The sequence below is a fragment of the Phalaenopsis equestris genome, unplaced genomic scaffold, assembly GCF_001263595.1.
Source record: "Phalaenopsis equestris unplaced genomic scaffold, ASM126359v1 Scaffold000301, whole genome shotgun sequence".
In the NCBI taxonomy this organism is placed as follows: Eukaryota; Viridiplantae; Streptophyta; class Magnoliopsida; order Asparagales; family Orchidaceae; genus Phalaenopsis; species Phalaenopsis equestris.
The window spans coordinates 521,933-542,830 of record NW_018164743.1 but is presented as its reverse complement, the minus strand read 5'-3'; the positions used below and the strand labels follow the sequence as shown (position 1 = coordinate 542,830).

The following is a 20,898-nucleotide window of genomic DNA, read 5'->3' as shown; positions in this document are numbered from 1 at the left end:
CCCCTTCCCACTTTTCCCCGGCGGCCGTGCATCACTGTCACGATTGGAGATCGCCCCTCAGCCACCGTGCAGTTGTTCGATCTTCCGCCGCTGTAGCCGATCGATTTGAGCGCCGCTTCGCAACAACGGGTAAAAAGCCACATATCTTTTCTTCACTCGGGTTAGTCTCAGTTTTGATCTTTGTTCTGATCGGCAGCTACGCGTAACTCGTACGAGGGTATCCTGACGCCGCTGGTTAAACCCGGTGGCGGGGAGTTTGGGAAGTACTACAGTCTCCCCGCGCTCAATGATCCAAGGATCGGTGAGTTCTGCAGTGCAATATTTATGTTTGGGTGTGATAGGTTCGGTTTTTAGTTAGGAAGAACGCTCCTTCAACTATGCGTAGCACAACTGAATTCATTTCATCTTGGCCACACTTCTTTTTATTTTTTAATTAAAAGTTTTGTTTCAATAAATATAATATTTAAATTTTTAAAGAAGTGGTTGATATGAGTTTAGCTTTCAGTGGGGTGGACATGTACTCTTCTGTTTCTTTAACGGCAGTATTGGATGCAGATCGGCTGCCGTACTCAATAAAAATTCTGCTGGAGTCAGCGATCAGGAATTGTGACGAGTTTCAGGTGTCGGGAAAGGATGTGGAGAAGATTATTGATTGGGAGAATTCTGCGCCGAAGCAGGTGGAGATTCCGTTCAAGCCTGCGCGAGTTCTTCTTCAGGTTCTGACCATAGACTCCTAGAGCTTGAGTGCTTTGGAATTACTTCTTCTAAATTACTGCCTAATTTTTTCCAACTTTTGGAGTAGTCGTCCTTTCTTTTTTATAATGGAGAATGTGCCGTCTTTTCTGTATTTTTAATCCTGCCGTTAGTTGCATGCATTTTTTTTATAAAAGAAGCTTTTTTAATTTCATTGTGATTAAACACCTAATGGGCCAACGTTCTTTTGACAATCATTAGTTTTTTTTTCTTTTGTAATTGATAAGATTGTTTTACGGAATAATAAAAAAAAATGCCTGATTTATTTATTTGAGGATTGTTGGGTGTTAAGACAAGTGAGCCTAAGAAGCATCAATCTAATGTGTGATGTTTTCTAATTATCTCTATTCAAAAACTCTTAATGTTCATGCTGCCTAAAGTTAACGGTGTTGTGATGTAGATATACACTATAGGCTTTAATCAATTAGAAATAAAAACCACATTGCGAAATAGGATCACACCAGTTTGAGAAATTGAGAATAAAAAGAAATCGAATAAAAGCATAACAAAGTAATCTAAGAAAATTACATCATGATTTATATAGAAAAACATGAGAACGGAAAAAAATCATGGAGTCATACCATAAAAAAATTTCACTATTAATCATAAATATACAAAAGTACTTATATTAATCATTTAAAAACACAAAATTTTATAGAATTTTGCTGCAAATTCTCTCTCAATCTCACAAGAAGAAGCCCTCGCAGAACTCATTATCGACTCTTTTTTGTTTCATGAAAATGCTATCGAGAATGCCGCACACGGGAGAGATCTACTTCGTAGCTTTAATCGTGAACGTGAGAAGTTATTCCGGCGGTGTAACTACGCCCAAAAACAACGTAATTATTTTGCTTGCCCAGGAAGGAAGCAAATGATTTGAAAGATTGTGGCGTAGCTATGCCCATGACGGCGTGGTTACGTTACTTGATATAGTTACGCCAAAATCGGGCGCGGCTACGCTAAGAACAAGCACAAGAGCGCCCACAAGGAGGTGATGGAGTGCTCCTGGGTGCTTCAAGCTTCATTTCACAACAATCTTCCATTTGGAAACAGATAGCACCAGCACTTGCCGCCAAATCTATACCTCCATGTATATCATCTTCATAGTCCCATATAGTGGTGTGGCTTACCTTTGTTCTTAACTTTCATGGACTTCAATTGAAGGCAAACATAGCTCTAGTTTCCTAATAGTCACTACCTTCGTCAACATGTCTACATGATTCTGAGCTATTTGTATCTTTTCTAAGAATAACTACCATATTCTAGAAGAGACGTATAAAGTGATACATCGGTTGAATGTGCCTCATCATAGGATAAAAATTAACATTTTTAGCAAGACGAGTGACACATATAATGTCACTATAAAACATTCCCACGCCTTGCCCAATTATGCCATAAAACCCTATAGCCAAATCATCTCATTGTTAGCTTCGGTGTAGCAATGTATTCGCCTTTATAGTTGAAAGTGTAATAATATCTGGCAACATGAAAGCCTAACTTATTGCTGTGTTCATTGAAGTGAAGTATATTCTTCTGTATTCCTATCATCCAAATCTCCTACCAGATCTGAATTTGTAAATCTTTGTAGATCAATTTTTGCACTTCGATAGCAAAGTATCATGTTGACTGTTTCTCTAAAATATTTGAGAATCAACTTCATTGCCTCCTAATGATGTTTTCCCAGATCACATATGTACCTGCTGACTACTCTCACTGCATATGCAATATTTGGTCAGACACAAATCATTGAATATACCAGACTTCCAACTACTGAAGCATAAGGTTTTCTCCCCATCTGCGTTTGCTCTTTTTTATACTTACGTGATGATTCCTTCGATAGCTTAAAGTGACTTTCTAATGGGGTGCAAACAGGCTTTGTCCCACCCATTTTGAACCTATGATCTTCTCAACATATTTTGCTAAGATAATTTCAATATATTTGCACTGCTGGCACTGCTGGCACTGCTGCTTAAAGATTTTTTTAGTTTGACCTAAAATTTTCATCTCAAACTCACTTGGCAATTTCTTCTTTAAGTATCTGATTTTCTCCGTATCTGCCCCTGCATTCAACATGTCATCCACATATAAAAGGAGCAAGATATAACAATCACCGAAGTGTTTGATGAAACCATAGTGATCTGCCTGACACTTCATGTACCAATTGTTTGACATGATGCTGTCAAATCTTCTCTTGTTCTCGTGGCCTGCTTCAAGTCATAAATACTCTTGTTGAACCTGCAGACCAAAATTTTCTTTTCTTGGAATAGCTCCTGTTTTAGAATTCCATGCAAGAATGTTCTCTTTACATCTATCTGCTCAAAATGTCAATCTTCCTCTATTATCAAACTCAACAGAACTTTGACGGTTGTCATCTTTGTTATAAGAGAAAAATTTCAGTGTAGCCAACTCATTCTTTCTACTGAAACTTCTTCATAATAAGTCTTGTCTTGTAGCTTTTGTTACCATGTGACTTGTCTTTCAACTTGTACACCTATTTGTTGTGTAATGTTATTTTGTTATCTGGTAATACCACCAAATCCAAGGTCTGATTTGACTTTAAGGACTGGATTTCATCATCCACCACAAACCCTCATTCTCTTGAAACTTCAACTTGAGTGACCTCCTCATAGCATTATGATTCACCACTATTTGTTAGCAACAAATTGTACAAAGAAGGATAATACCTCAAAGTCAGTCGATTAAGTCTACTCAAGCTCTTGATTTCAATAGTAGTTGACTGGGAAACTTTCTGTGCTTCATTACATTGAACACATATTCTTTCTCTTCCCACCTAATCATCAAAATCCTCTATCTCAATATACTTGGAATATTCATAATTAAGTGATAGATAATCCTAAGTTATGATTATGTCTTTATCCATCTCCATTTTATTGAATGTAACATTTCTACTCCTCGTGACTTTTTGATTTTGATAGTTTCAAAACTTGCACCCAAAGAGCCATAATTAATGAAGGTGCATTTCACATATTTCAATTTTACTCATTTACCTTAAATTAACATGTACATATGCAGAACACTTAAATACCTTCAAGTGAGATAGATTTACCTCTTTATCATTCCAAACTTTTTCAGATAGGCCTTTCTTCAAAGATGCTGACAGACAACGGTTGATTAGATGCACTGCAGTGTTCATGCTACTGCCCAAAACTGTCTTGGAAAGCCTACATGCAACCTCATACTACTAGCACACTCCGTAATTGTTATGTTTATGTGTTCGGCTACTTCATTTTGTTGTGAAGTTCTTAGAACAATTAACTCATCATGATCTTGTCTGAAACATAATAGTTCCTGTAACTTTTGATCACAATACTCACCACCATTATTTGATCAGAAACTTGTGTTGCATGTCTATCTCATTTTCTATCATAGTCTTTCACTTCTTAAACACTTCAAATACGTCTGATTTTTTGCTTCAAGTAAACTCATACATTTTTGGTGTGATCGTCAATAGATGCGACAAAGTAGTGATGACCTCTAATGAACTAAATTGGAGTAAGAAAATCTTCACAGAAGTATAAACCTACTTATTTCAACTCCTAAAACTTTTTTTTTGAAATCATAAACTTTATACCTTTCTCGCTCATATTGTCAAGCCAACTGTGCCATATACTGACACCCATGTTGGTTTCAGGCACATAAATGAAATTCACCATCTCTTTAATCAGATAAAACGTGTCTTCATTATTGCCCCGAGCCATCACCGTTGCCCTCTGGTCACCTTCCACGAGTCACCTTTGAAGGTAGTGAGAAAGTCTGACTTTGTCAGTTGGCTCGCCGATATCAGATTTCTCTTCAAACTTAGAACATAGCTAACGTTGGTAAGCCTCTAGTCTATTTTATTTTTCAATTTGATATTCAAATCATCTTTTAACAATATTACATGCCTTATTGTCTCTCAAACAAACCTTCCATAAATCACTCTAATTGTAATTATTGAATACTTGTTTATTGGGGCACGTGTGAAAAGAGACATCTGAATATACTATTCATGATTTAGTGCTTTCTAGGGATAAAATCATGGAGTTACTTTGGATTTCGTCTGCGAAGACATTTGTAGAGAAATTTCTTTCTTATTCACCACCGGCCTTCCTTGAAGCTTTACCGTCCTTCTTGAAGTGTTATTTCTTTTCACAGTTTCATTATTCTCATCTGTCATTTCTTTTGCTTGGCCTGAACGTTCTTCTTTTTTATTTGAATCTGTTATTCCTGTCCGGATTCTTTCCCCTATTTTTTAGCATTCAACGCAAAACTTAAAGATACCATTCTCTGCCATTCTGCAAACTTTTTCATTTAGCACCAATCCCATAATATCATTAAAGTTCAACTTCATATTTCTAAAAGAGTTACCAGTATGACCAAACTATCCTAGCTGTTTGACAATGAAGATAGAATTAACAGTGCTTTGGCCTCATCATCAAATTTAATTTCTACAGAACACAAATGACTCATTACAGTGTTGAAATTGTTTAGATGTTCTGCCACTAAATTGACTTTCATCATCTTCATGTTGAATATTCTCTTCATAAAAAAAATCTTATTTGAAAGAAAAGTTTTTTTCGTACATCTTTGTCAGTGCCCCCATGAGATCCACCTTGGTTTTCTTTTAAACTATATTGAATGTAACAAACAAGAAAAGTGACAAACGGATCAAAATTAGGATCGTTCAACCTAGATCCTCTCATTCCTTCATAGTCATAGATTCATGCTTCTTGGTGATTCCTTTTAGTGACAAATATAATTTTTCTGATACAATAAATCATCCACTTGCATCTTTTAAAATGCGAAGTTTGATCTATTGAACTTTTCAACTTTGTACATTATTTCGTCGGCCATTGCTCTCGCTTGAATCAAACGCTCCGCTTTGATACCACCTGTTGGGATGGAAATATACACTTTTGGCGTCAATTATAAATAAAAACCACACCGCTGAATAGAATCGCCACCAATTTGAGAAATTTATAATAAAAAAATCAAACAAAAGCACAACAAAGTAATCTAAGAAAAACAAACTTAGATTTATGTAGAAAATTTCAAGAACGGAAAAAAAATTATTGAGCCACACCACCAAAAATTTCGGTATGAATAACACAAAATATTTATAAATATTCACCCATATCAACTCTATGAAAATAATGAAACTTACAAAACTTTGCTCCAAACACTTTCTCAATTTTACGAGAGAAAGCCTCCACTAAAATTATCTTTCTCAACCCTTCACAAAAAAATGCTATCTAGAATGCCACTTGTGCGAGAGATCTACTTTGCCGCTTTAGTCGCGACTTAATAATCGTAACATGAGAAACGATCTCAGTGGCGTGATTATGCTCAGAAACAACGTAATTATTTTGCGCGCTCGGTGAGGAAGCGAAGAATTCAAAACATCCTAGCATAGCTACACTCGTTGCAGCGTGGTTATGCCGTCCAACGTAGCTACGCTCGAATCGGGCATGGCTACGCTAAAGCATAGGCGAAATAGTGCCCACAAGGAGGTGCTATAGTGCTCCTGGGTGCTTTAGGCTTCATTTCACAACAAATGGCTAGAATGTAAATCAAATGTCTATTCCTTGATGAACTTTTATTTTATTTTGATGGGATGGTGATGAGTATTAAATTTAAGTCAAGATGATGATGATCATTAAATTTAAGAAAAATGAGTGTCTTTGGTTTTGTTTTAATAAGTTTTGCAATGAGTACAAGTAATAGTTCGAGTGGCATTCCTCTCAAGTTTCAAGTATCATTAAACAAGTTATTTTTATACAAAAACGCTTCTTGCCTTGGGGTAGCTATGTGTATTCTAGCTGTGGGAAGGGCCCAACTTATAGTGGTTGAGTTGTGACTGATCACGCTATTGCTACACACAAGAGCTTTTTTACTAACACAAGGACAATAAACTCTTAGTAGGCTTGCAAAAACATAACAAATAGATTGTTATGGTCTGTTTGGGGTAGTTGCACTTTTTATAAAGTTGGGTCGTACACCTGTTCTGGGAAAGCAACCTTTTAAAGCTGTTGAGGATATTAGAAATATATTATTCTCGAAAAAGTTAGACAATAATTTTTTTTAGTTATCATAGCAGATGTATTTATAAAAAAATACTTTCCGCCACATAAATTTCTAGAAAGTAGCAATAAAACAATAACCAAATAAAATTGTGTTGGTAGTTTAAAAAGCAAAACAACTATAAAATTGCCCCAAATAGACCCTTAGCATTATGTAATTATTGAAGTAATGAGCTTGACGCTCAGAGAAAGAGAAATTTTGATGACTCCAGTGAGTGTGTATTGCATCAATCCCTTTACAACAAATTAGCTTTACAGTACTACATGTTTTTTATGATATATTTTAAAATTTCATCTTCCTTATTTTTTCAAAAAAAAAAAAAAAGAAAAAAAAAGAGAGATAATGGAAGCAGGTATTGGGTAAATGAACATGGCTGCCACGCTTCATGATTTCTATTTGAAGTGTTTCATGTGGTTCCTTTTATTATATCCTGCCCTATTTTCTTTTTTTTTTTCTGGGTTGGTGGGTGGGGCTTAGTAAATTTGTTATAATTAATTATCAACTTAACCTGCTTCTCTTGTGCCTATAATCGCCTTGCTTCCTTGCAGGATTTTACTGGAGTTCCAGCTGTTGTTGATCTTGCATGCATGCGTGATGCAATGAACAAACTTGAGAGTGATTCCAACAAAATCAATCCTTTAGTAAGTAACTCACTCTCATTTATCATAGATGCGGGTGTAATAGTAATTTCGAATCTGATAGCAAATAGCCTAGCAATCCAAATATTGTCGATTTACTTTGTCATTATTTTACATGTGACCTACTCCATGGTTTCGGCGACCTAACACACTACCTACTTGTTTTTGTTTTGTCCTGATTTGCAAGCTGAGGTTCTACTGAACTAAAACTTCATTAGTAAAGCTAATCTTATCACAATTCCATTGCTTATGACAATTTTTGAGTTTTTAGCAATTTTGCAAACCTTAAACTTGCATAGGCAGGTCTATGTGCATGCACACATGCACATATAATTGAGATCTAGTTTTTTAAAATGTACTTCCTAGATGTTCTTTGAACTAATATGAATATAGAGTTTGGGAGTGCAGTTTTCTGGAATTTTTTTAATTATATTTTGTTCGAAATATGATTTTGTTTGGGAAGAGGACAACTGTTTATACTAATTTAGCAAAACTAGTTGCATGTAACCAATTTCCACCCCACAATGCTACATCATCACCAACACTCATTTCAAATGTATCTTCTTCCTCAAATAGTCATGTACTTCGTTGTTCTTTTGTTTTGTTATGCATAAATTTATTATCAGATCGTTATCTTTGTTTGATTAAAAGTGAACGAAAAAACTATATAGTATAGAAATTATTTATCGTGCAAGGAGTTCTTCTTCATGTACTAATCTTAATGTGGAATTGATTGCATAAATAGGAAAATATTGACCTTCATTGCAGGTGCCTAATTTTCTTTTGAGGGATTTGAATATAGAAGATGCAATTCTCATGCATTTACATATCTAACACTGATATTTTGAAATTTACTTATATAACATGTTAGTGTCTTCATCACTCATAAATATGTATTTAATTTCAAAAAAATTAATATCAGTGGAATCACAAGTAGTTGGAGGATGGTGATGATGTTGATTAAGCAGCACTAGTTAAGAATGAATGGAAAATGTTGGTAAGGACAGCCCCAAATCATTGGAATATAATTAATGACGATGAAATTGTTCGGTTGCTCTAATACTTCATAATGGACATTTGTCAACTAAATCCAAATTATGATATGCTTTTCGAAAAAGTTACGATGTAACAAGAACCAAATGAAAAGCTAAATGTTTATCTTGTTGCTAGTATAGTATATTTTCCTATGCTTTTTGGCACGTGTAGGCACATAGAAATACTCAAAATAAATACTCTATGGTAAACTTCTCTAGCTATAGATTGGATGTCTTGACAAAATCTAATTTGTAAAAACTCAATGCTATAGGTTGGATTTTGATATTTGTGAAAGCATGTGTAACAATACCATTATCTACATCATATTGTTTGCTTTGATCTTTTGGTGTAAATGAAGTTGGTATCCAATATTGCTGTATTTCCTAGACAGTGAGATGCTTAGATTACCATTTTACCGGAGCAAATGAGCATTATAGACCACCACTCTTGGTTCATGCCAAATATGTATTGAATAAGTTGGTATTTATTTAAATTGACAACTAATATTGTCTTTTATGGTAAGTTGTATAAATAATTGAAGTGCGAGTAGTATATTATTTTAGTATGTCACCGAAAACATAGAAGGTGGTACATTTTGGTATATGGGATATATGATGAAAATGATTTAGTTTCGACTCAACAACCAAACTCTAAATGGGATATACAGTACCCTACAGTAAAAAATTGAAAGACGGTCGGTCTTTGCATATATACAATATATCTTTGATCTATATAAAAAAGTGTATTTGAACTTATGATACGATGATGTATGAGCTCACGTTTTCTCACTTTTCATGAAGACTCATGCTCATACATTAGCTTCAATAAAGGCTCGAAACATACAAAATTGAGGCCAGGATTCACAAATATGAGTAAAACATGCATCGTATAATAGTTCATACCAGACGTGAGAGTCTGTACTATTGAGCGAACAAGGAAACTATAAAATAGCAAATTATTTTTATTAAAGCAATTGGAAGTCGAACAACCTATCATCATTGAAATTGAATACAATTTTGTGCTCTGATTGCACTTTTTTAAACCCCAAGTATATGAGATACAGTAAACGGACCTTATTCTCAAACTGCTTGACAAGCTTTTTAAGTTTAGATGAAGTAGAGATGATTTATAATCCATATAAAGAAAATTTTATCGACAACCCAATAAGGATGCAATGCATGAAAGGTAATTTTTATTTAAGAAATGCAAACACTAATAGTTTGCCATCCTAACTAGGTTAAATCACGTGGTCTGACATTAAGTCATAAAATTAAAATACACCCCTCTTGGTCATAATTATTGACATATTTTAATTATAGACATAATAAATAAAAAAAAAAAAGAAAAACAAAATTTTGACGCTATGCATGGATCACTACTATTGTGACTCTTATGAAATTATGATGATAATAAACATAGGGGTTTTCATCAATTTTTTGTTAATGAAACTGAACTATCTGATTAATGGACAAAGGCTATAAATATAATTGAAAAAATATTCAAATTGAATACAATTGATTGAAACAAGGGACTCTTGTATAGATAATTGATACACAATCTCAAAGAAAAAATTATTGCTGATGAATATGCTTTTGTGATAATGATTCACCAATCGACTTGATTGTATTTCTTAAATGAAAATAATATTGGATGTGTTTGCTAGACAAACTCCATAGATAATGTTTATTAATTAAGACATGAATGACGTAGGCAATATACTATGATTAATAAGGTATACTTTGATAACAATTATAAGGATTGAATCGATTAGACCTATCTTATATGGCTAAACTTATTAAAAGTGACATTGACTAAATAATTATAACCATGCTATACATTTTATAAACAACCGCATGAAGAATTAATGTTAATGAATTTGACTGCTAAAACACATAAAAGTGTTTTCAGTCCATTATATATCTATCTATCTATCTATCGATTGATCATCTTAGGGGTAAGTGGGTGGTAGTGGTTGGGTGGTGGTGTATATGTTGGTGGTATGGTGTTGATGATGTGTTGTGTGTGTGGAGTTGATTAAATTACTGCTCTGTGCGTGAGGTGGTGACAGAGGTTATGTGTAGGTGGTGTTTATGTTATTTATGTGGTTGGGTGGTTGCGGTGTATATGTTGGTGGTACAATGTGTGACTTGAAGATGGTGTTTATATGTGCAATTTAGTGTTTATTTTTTATGGCAAATGTTAAATGTTTATGTTGTTAGTATTTTTCATGCTAGTATACACAATGGTTAGAACCAAATTTGGTTGGTTCATCTGCAATGTCAGATAAGGGTGCAAAAATAATATTTTGCGACCTATGTCTCAAGAAGGTTGAGAATGAAAATATGCCGACAATCTATTTTAACAAGGAGTGATGTCAAAATGTTATAAAAAATATAAAGAAAATACATATAGAGAGTACAATAGGATGCAGTTGAAAAACCAGTGGGATCAACTGAAAAAAGATTGAAAAATATGTAAGGAATTGAAGCGGGAATCATGGGCTTGGGTTAGGATCGGATAAATCGAACAATTGATGCTTTTAAGGAATGGTGGTCTGAGAGACTAACGGTGAGCATTTTTGAAATGTTCACTATTTTTGTTCATTTTTTAATTTTTTTTTCAAGTCCATTAACATGTCGATTAAATGTGTAGGTGGTGTCATCTCTAAAAAAATTAAATACAGAGGCATCAATCCTGAGTTGGAAGAGAAGTTAGATTGTATATTTGGTGGTGTAGTTACTACGGACAATAACGCATGTGCCCCTAGTGAGATGGGGTTTGGTGACATCCCTGTAAATTTGACAGCTGACAAAACAGGTGATTCCAATGAAGTCCTCAGATTGAACCGTAATGAGATCGAATTCACTAGTAGATCAAAGTGGCTCAGGGTTCATAAGAAGAAAAAGGGAGCTGCTTTCATTAGAAGTCAGATATCATAGTTAGTGCCTTCATGCACCAATGACTTTTACCATCTCAAACAACATTTTTCCAACACGTATTGCAAATTCTGGAGACAACTTCAGTAATTTACGAGAACATGCTGCTGCATTTGTTCTCTATGAAGTTGATTCAAGATCTGACCCTTAGAGAGTTTTTCATGACGATAGTCGCCGACCGTAGGGTGGACTACCTACGTTATTTTCATGAGAACAGTGAAGCTCGAGGGACACTTTTTCTTCACTAGATTTTTGTGGGATATTTCATATTTATTATTTGTCTATTTACGTTAGGCATGCCACTTTGGACATTTTTTCACTAGATGCTTATGATTTTTTTTGCTGCTTTGGATGAGAGTTTTTCATTCTTCGTTATGTTTTCCATTTACTTTAGTAATGTTATTTTGTTGTTAATTTTGTTCATAACATGATTGTTAGCTAATTCGTTGATGCTTTTTTTTTGCTACTTCAACACCGAAATACATGAATGCTAATAGAGAAAGATGTAGAGGGAGAGTTGTAGCTGTAGTGTTTTTGATGTACGAATATTATAACTCATGCATAGAACACTCCTCGTGTATGACATCTTCTTATGTTAGTGGCAAATGGGTTGTGGAACTGTTTGCGGGCCATCAAACAAGGTTTAACAATATGCTATGCATGACATAGGTGGTATTCACTGATTTTTAGACGAATTTCACAGAAATCATGGACTTCATGACTCCATCAGGACGACTTCACAAATGGTATTAGCAATAACTCTCTATATATTATTGTAGAATGAATTAAAACAAGGAGTTATGAAACGATTTCAACACCCTTTCAAGACAATTTACAGATAATTCTCAGTAGGGTTGAATGCACTTGTTAGTTTTTTATCATAAATCATGAAGCCAACAGATCCTACATTCGAACGTACCCCCACAGAGATTTCACACTATCCGTGGCATATGACATACTTTTAGGTATTTTCTCCTATATAGTATATTCAATCTTCATTTGAATGTAATAATTACAGGACTCTTCATTATATTTCTAGAATTGTATTAGAGCAATTGATGGAACACACGTAGATGCGTGTGCTCCAAACAATGAGAAGATTACATTCATCGGCCGTTGCGGATCACCAACGTAGAATTTTATGGTCATATGCGACTTCAATATGTGTTTCACTTTTATCATGGTCAGTTGGGAGGACAGTGCTTATGATAGTTGAATTTTCAATTCTGCAACACGGAATGAGAAATACAACTTCCTACATTCATCCACATGTTCGCTTGAAACTAAGTTGGTCCTTTTTTTACTTCAATACTAATAATTTTGTTCACACCAGATAAATAATATTTGGTCGATGCTGAATATCCGTTGCAACGAGAGTATATAAATATCTATCCTGATATGTGGCACCATATACCTGACTTTGAACAAACCAACAATATCACATGGGGCATGAAATAAATGTTCAACAAATGACACTCCTTATGCAGTGTCATTGAGAGGGCTTTTGGTGTTTGGTAGAATAAATGAATTATACTTCGCGATATGTCAATTTATTCGTTTCCTGTAAATGTGCAGATTGTGATTGCCACGATGACTCAACAATTATATTTGATGACATCCTTTCCGCATCGACTTCTGTAAGGCGGATGAGGATCATTCACATTTTCCTGTTGAGGCATGTGAGTATTGACTTAGAGAATCTTTGTCACAGGTAAAAAATTATGTTCCTGAGACCTGCACTCAAGGTGGAAAAGGTGCAAACGAGATGGCAGTTGAGGGAATAAATTTATGAATGCGATAGTTTGAAAGTTATTGGAGAGAATGTTACTTTTTATTTCTTTTAATTGTAATAGTTGTTGAAAATATTCACTATTTATTATATCGGTATTTTATACAATTATTGTATAATTTTGTTTCCTATGCATTTGTTATTTACTGCGGTCGTTTTTTTATGCACGTTGTATATGTTTTTTTTCCTTTTGCATTTTTTTTCTTTGTGGGTTTTAGAGGTCTGTAATGAGACGTTTGACCTAATGGGTTCTTCCGAATGACTTGTATGTCGCTATTGGTTGGTATCACATGTAAATTTATAATGAAGACAACCAAGTTCCTTTTTCTTTTTTGGTGCTATGATTTTGAGGTTCTTTTGGATGACATTTTTTTGGTGATATGCATATGTGACACAGACGCATTTGATATTTCATGAGTTAAAGACAATCGAGAATCTTTTTTTCTAAGGTATGTTGTATTCTTTTGTTGATAAATTCGTTGGTTTACATACCGAGTTTTCTTAAATCTCACAACTGCATAAAATTTTAACTAATTTCATATGTTATTAATTTTTACTATTGCTATGACTAAGAGCTTGTGTTATTAAGCCTTTAGGAAGGATGAGCTCGAGGATTTTCGGTACCTCCAGAGGATTGCACTACTACTGCGGACCCTACACACTTCGCATTAGCCACATGACTATGATAAACAGTTTTACAGGTGCTCACAGAGAATCATAGAAAATTATGACTATTTCGTTGGGCAGATGGACTGGAAGATTCTACCGAGCATCCCTATAGAATGACTTATCTCATGACATAGGTCGTCTGCACTTTAAAAATAATGTTATCGTATTATTAATTATTATTTTAATAGTTTTTTTCTTAATTTTTGTGGTTATGATACTCGCTGTTTAATGATGTGTTTATCAATGTTTTGTAATATCCTGCACTGAATATTTGCTCTCAAGTATGAAATATACTGATTTAAGGAGTTATATTGCAAACAACATTACCATACATGAGCAGAATGATCATTTGCCCATAAACAACTGTAGCACAGCTGTTTTCAGACTGCAAAAATCAACCGACAGTCAGCTTATCCGCAAAAGTTTCTGTAGCAGCTTATTATTAAGCTACAACTACCTCAAACAGACCCTTAGTCTCCCCTAAAGGCTGCAATCATTCCATACCTAATATTACATAAGTGCTCCTTAAATCCAATGGAAGAAAATTAAACACCATCTGAATAATCTGCACTGTCAAAATTAGTTGTTGCAAACTCTCTTGCTCATCTCCACTTTTCCCTTTCACGTCATTTTTCCAAAACTTTCCATGTCAATCATCTCAAGCCCCAATTACTTCTTTTTTTCCACTATCTACTAACACCACCACACCCTACTCCCCAATCTGTTCTTGAAGTTTTATAGTGTCAGTTTGAACCCCCTATTGAGTTTGATGGGATTTCTTCCTCATCCAAGTGAGAGTGTTCCTCCTATCACCACAACCTACTCTATTCTTCATTTTTTGCTTCCTCTTCATCACACACTATCATAATCCAAAAAGTTCGATCTTTGCAACGATGTCCTTGGGCCAATTTCTCATCACACCGAAAACATACCCCTATCCTGTGGATCCTCTCTCAGGAATTCGATATGCCACTCCAACTATGTTGCTCATATTATCCCGTTCCATTACATTTCTATCTTTAATAAATTACGCTAATTTCATAGCTTCCCTCAATTATTGATGTCTCAATAGATAAAGTGTTGCTTGAAACTTTGGCTTCAACTCTTCATGAAGTTTCTAATATTATTTCAGATATACCTCTCAAACAACAGGATAACATCTTAATTTCTTCATATAATCCATGATGGAGCTTTCCTGGGTTCATGTAAGTTCCTTTTTCGTGTGGTTTTGAAATGCTCCAACATCCAGTCCTTCGATTCTTCTCATATTTTAATTGGCTGATGTTGTTCTTTCCATTGATATCATGCCAGTCTTCCCTTTCAAACACATAGCCGCTGCTGTCAATTTTTTTCTTTCATCAACCCATTACAACAAAATATCCTTCTAGGGTATAAATCAACCATAGACATCCTCTCCTTTAAAGTTCAATATCTTCAGCTTCTTTATGCGAGTCTCCTCTCTAATTTCCTTGATCGAAGCTCTTCCACCCATGAAGTGGTGAATGGGTTCCATTCCATGGCTCATATTGATTTTTGTTCTTGCATAACCTTGACTCGTCACATACTCATCTCATTTGTTCACATAGGCTTCTGAATCGCCTTACACACGAAAGGTTGCCGTGGTTGCCGTTGCAAAAGCAACTGGCGAGATTGGATGCAGCCATCGACCGAGGTCCCACCTGCCGTGGTTTTTTATTCGAGGTCGAAATCCTTAGAATTGATTTTCTACTGCCTCAAATTGCACACCACAATCCTGTTATGCTTGTTATTGTTCGCTCTGGCCCTTATGATGTTACACGATTTCTCCTAGCGAAATTCCTTCATGTTAGTCATCTCTAGGCCCAAACCCTCTAGACGTCGCATGTTTTCTTCCAGGTGCTGCCGCTCGTCCGCTCCCGACTCCTTTGCTTGATCCTGTTGCCCCCATATCCGTCTAAGGCAACAATGCTGCCCCCTTCATAACTCTGATGCCACACGCTTTCTTCCAATTGCTGCTGCTTGGGTCTACTCCAGATGTCTTTGCTCGATCCCATGGCAGGCGGCGACAACAGGTTTGTTATCTTTTTCATAATTTTTTCTAGGGCTGTGAATCGCCTCTCCATGGACGAGAACCGCCGCTCCATGGATGAGAAACACTTTTTCATTCCCAATTTGATGTAGCCCACCTCTCCCGCTAAATTCTCGTCCAAAACGTTTATTTCTTGGTTGCCATACTCCCAGGGACGGCTCTGATGCCCAATTTGATAAGAATGAGATCAATTTCTACAAAGACTACGACAAAATAAAACATCTTACTCCACTCAATCCCAAATACTGTTGACCTCATTTTTTATGAGGTCTAGTCTTCTTCTTAGGGTTTAGGATCTAGCCTTAGGGATCTCCCTTTGACTATCTTAGAACCTTAGAATGGGACCCGCCTGTTTTATAAATTCATCCCACTTCTGTACCCTTTTGGAGTTTCAAGTGTGTGGTATCAATTTCTAGCACTTAGAAGGATGAAACCAACATGAGGAAACCCAAAAGGGATTCTTATAGGACCTTTTGAGCCTTAGGGTGGTCTTTTGCACAATTCGCATCCCGCGTGCACAAACTTTGCAATTCGGAGAATCGACGAGTCCGATCGCTACAATTCACATCGCTACCAACGCGTCCGGGATACCCATTTTGGTAGGAAAGGACACCCATATTGCCATATTTTCGACACGAGAAAATTGACACGCAAATCGGTGAATTCGTCGAAACGCCCTCTGACGGCAAAACAGACAGCGCCGGTGTGTCTGGAATGTCGATTTTGCCTAGGGGGGACACCCATTTTGTTACGACACCGCGCATGAATAAATTGCATATGAATTAGTATATATATATATATATATTAATTTATATAAGCTGAATCCTCCTACCAAATCCTTTCTTTCCTCTTTAAGCCCTAAATCCCTAAACTCATGCACCCGAGCTATGCCTCCCTTCCCTCTCCCGTTCGCGTGTCTGGCCTTTCCCTTTCTCGGTCTCGAGCCAACCGAGCTCCTCCTCCACACGAGAGAAAGTTGACTTATCATTCGTCTTTGCCCTTTGCCCGACAATTTCTGCCCGCGGCCCTCCTTCCCGAAGCCGTGCCAGTCTCTCCAAGCTGTGGTTTTTCTTTTCTTGGTAGTTTGACTCTGGGAAGCTGGCTCCCCGGTACACTTGAATGACAAACTCTCTTCTTACCGATACTTTCCTCGCTGCCACTAGGCTCGCTGCTTGGTCCTAGATGTTTCTGTTGCTTCGCCTTCTGTGAGCAGGGAATGCGTCCTTTTCTTCTTTGGCCCGATTCGAGTACCGTGGTGGATTGGGGGGTTGTTGAAAAACTTTGCTAAAGAAGAGGGGTAGAGATTTTGGCTGTGAGAGGAGTTTGGGAAGGGAAGTTTGGGAAGGAGTGGGAAGGAGATTTCTGTGAGAGCATCTCTTTGAGGTGGTTTCTTGTGTTGTGGTGCTTTACATTTGCATCAAAAAAGGTACCTCTTCTTCCTCCCTTTCTTTGGTGCCTTGCTCTCTCGCGGTTTTCTGTCTGTCGAGCCTCCTCTTGCTCGGATAAGTGGATGGTGTAGAATATTTATATGATATCACACTTATATTTTTTTTGAAATACTTGGTACTCAAGCATTTAGAAATGGAAATGTGAGCATGTGTTAGAAATTAGACTTGGATATTTGCTTAAAGTGGTGGATATATCACATGTCCTCTGTTTATCATATCATATTTATGTTGGCAGCGATTTGGATAATTAAAGCATGGCTTTGGAATAATTTTTACTCCTCTTGCAAGCATGTTGGGATGTGTATTGTGAAACTTTTCATTTATCTTTCGTCTAGCATGAGATATTGAAGAATTTACTTGGTCTTTCATGCATGTTAGGGGGTTTCGGCTTTGACATCTTAATACTTGCTTTTGCTTAAAATGAATGCTAGAGAGTTCACTTTACTTTTTATTCATATATGGGGGCTCGGTTTAGCTCCTGCGGCTTTCCCTTACTTGAAATGTATGCTATGAGAAAATTTATTTAATTTGGAAAGCTGTATAGTTTGTTTTGAGGGCTTGGTTTAGCTCCTCGTGAGTCATCTCCCCTGTTCAAATTTCTGTTGGAATTGTTTTATGCTTGGAATATTTAGACATGCAGGTTATTCCTTGGTTTTGAGGCTTGGTTTGGAGTCTCGGCTTTGGCTTGAAATGGCTAGAACTTTTTTTTTTAATTTTTTATGGAAGTCTGGATTTTTATACTGTTGGGTGTGGTTTTGGTGCCTCTTAAGTTCGGTTTTGGCCTCTGCTGGGCTCAGTTTTGGCATCCCACGGGTGTCTTAGCTTAAATATACAAGTCATGAATGGATTTATGTTGATTTGGAAGAATTCCGCAACTGTTCTTGTGTAAAACATGCGTTAGTTCTATATTTTGATGTCTTGAGGATATGTAAATGTTTTCTATTCTTTGGTTGTAACCCGAATTCGAACCTTAGTTGTGGCTCAGTCCTGGCTTGACTTGGGCGCTCGGTTTGCTTGTTTTAGCTCTTACTCGAGAGCCCATGATTGAGTCCTTAAAACTTGTCTTTACTCGAGAGTTTTGATAGCTTGCTTTGCTTGCCTTTGGCCCCTACCCGAGAGATGGCTTTGCTGGTTTTAATTCCTACCCTAGAAATAGCTTAGTTCTTTTTGATTTTTGTTGGTCTCGGCTCTTACCCGAGAGCCTGTTTTGGGTGTGCTGTGTTGTCTCCATTCGAAGGCTGTTATTTTGTTTTGATGGATTGATTTGACAGTTTATGAGACCGCAATTTGATATTTGCTTGGTGCCTAGACGTGGGTTTGTGATGTGGTTGAATCAGCCTCCCCTTTTGGTCCTTACCCGTGAGGCCTGTTGGAGGTCGTTGGGTGTGATTTGGTCCTTCTTGCTAGGCTTGATTGGCTTGAATGTTGTGGATGAATCAAGCTTGCCATCCCAAAAATTATAATCACTTTAGTTATCCTCTTATGTTTGTCAGGGAAGCATAGTAGTCATTGGTGGTTCTTTTCTAGGTTCTTTGTTGCCTCAGCCGCGAGCCTCACTCGCTGCCCCTTTGGTTTCCTTTGGTCATGGGTCTTGGTAACTATCTTTTGCCTTAGCCGTAAGCCCCATTTGGCCTCTTTCCTTGTCTTAGCCGAGAGCCTTGGTGGTTGCTTTCTCTTCTCTATTGGCCCCAGCCCTGAGCATTTATTTAGATTATGTGGAAAAATTTTATGCTTATTCGATACACGAGGCTATCTATTAATTCGAAAGTGGGAGAATTTTGATTTCGGCATGACTTTGGAAATATTAGTGGTGACTTCCTCGAGGTCATTTTAAACCCCAATTTGGAAAAACATTTTGTGGACTTGATCAATCCTACGTCTTTGAGGTTTGAAAAATCAGCGCAAAGTGACTCTTTATGTTTTTTAGGAAAGACCTTGGGCCCTACTTTTCCATGTCTTTTCGATACGAGTTTTTGAGAACTGATCTATTCTCCTTTTTGGTGTTTTAGATGGATTAGTGCTCTCTCTCTTACCTCATTTTTGTTCTTTTCTTTCATTGCTTCTTGGTTCGTTCTTTTTGATGCTTATGTCCGATGCATAAGTGTCCACGTATAGCCTTTTGCTATACGTGAAACCATCAAGCAAGGTCGCAAGTAGTCGTTTTAGGGCGTACGGTGTTGATGATAAAGACATACCGAAGATAGAGCAGAAATATGACCTATCCTATAACATCAAGATCCGGACATTTGACGAACAATAGGATATGATATCCTTCACCGACATAAGTCTAGCTAGCGGGAGTTGAGCGGGAGTTGACTCGAACCTCCTCAGATGATTGACAGTCCCATGCCCGACAGTGTAATCGACTCATGGACAACAAAAATTTGATAAACCCTTTTCAAGCAAAAACATACTTTTCCACGAAACAAAAATGATAACTCTGCTTTGCATGTTTAAAATTTGTATGCATGTTAAAAAACATAAAACATACTTTAAAGTTGGTTGTCCACCTGACGAATACCTGTTTAGACTGGGAAATAACCCTCTAAGGGATGTTCAAGACACAATTATAGACGAGTGGCGGGTTCTATACATTCGGGTGGCCGAGTAGCCTTCGTGGACCCTCGAGAATAAATATACAGCTAAGCCTAGTCCCATACGAGTGCTTGCGGTCCCTCTCATCCGAATTTTTTTTGTTTTGTTTTATCGAAGCTTTGAGACAGGACACTCGTGTTACTTTTCCTTTCTTTCGGGATTTCTCCAGTATTTTTGAGGATTTTCTTTTACTTGAGTCTTTCCTCGTTGATTTTCTCGAGTTTTCTGCTCTTCCTCGGATTTCCTGGACGACGTTTCTTCCAGACTTCGCTTTTGAGATGCATTTATGTTTGCTATACTTAAGAAACGACGGATCTCACGGGTGTACATGTTTGCTTTACATTTTACAGCACTTCATTTTCCTGTTTCTACCTGCTACTGTTCTTTCTCTACGACATATTATATTTGTTCTGTTTCTACCTGCTACTGTTTTTTTTGTACAACATGTTATACTAGTCCTGTTTTTGCCTACTACTATTCTACATGCATCCTACCGTTTGTCCTGTACTGCATATTTTATATTATATAGCTTTAAGCGTGCCTTTTTTTATATAGGACATTTAAAGGACTACAACCATAGGGCCGTTTGATTTGACATCATAACTGGATACCCTAGAAAACTTAAACTCGTCATGTCGGGGAGCTTGGAGCTAGCGCGGTGGGCAGCACGACCATCTTCAACAGCAGAACATCTCTTCCCCAACTAAATCATTCCTTCTCCTAGAATTAAACAACAATCCATAGGATTTCGAGGTTGTTTGCCCAGCGCAACATAAATCCTCCACCTTTTTTTTAGGCATTCGTATAGCTCTGCTGTACGATTTAAACCCTAACTCGTTCTAGGTTCCGAGGTTGTCGTCCGATACGACGTAAACCCTCATATCTT

At 36.7% G+C, this 20,898-nt stretch overlaps 1 protein-coding gene across 1 annotated transcript in view; it reads left to right on the top strand.

Moving 5' to 3' along the window:
• Nucleotides 1-8: 8 nt before the first annotated feature.
• The window catches only part of LOC110025544 (aconitate hydratase, cytoplasmic-like), a gene marked incomplete at its 5' end in the record, with an annotated part of 87,173 nt that continues 66,283 nt past the window's right edge, over nt 9-20,898 (top strand). Inside the window, 4 exons of the mRNA XM_020726091.1 lie at nt 9-129; nt 197-301; nt 556-716; nt 7,383-7,475. Of these exons, the coding sequence (XP_020581750.1) occupies nt 9-129; nt 197-301; nt 556-716; nt 7,383-7,475 (480 nt within the window). The remainder of the gene's footprint in view (nt 130-196; nt 302-555; nt 717-7,382; nt 7,476-20,898) is intronic.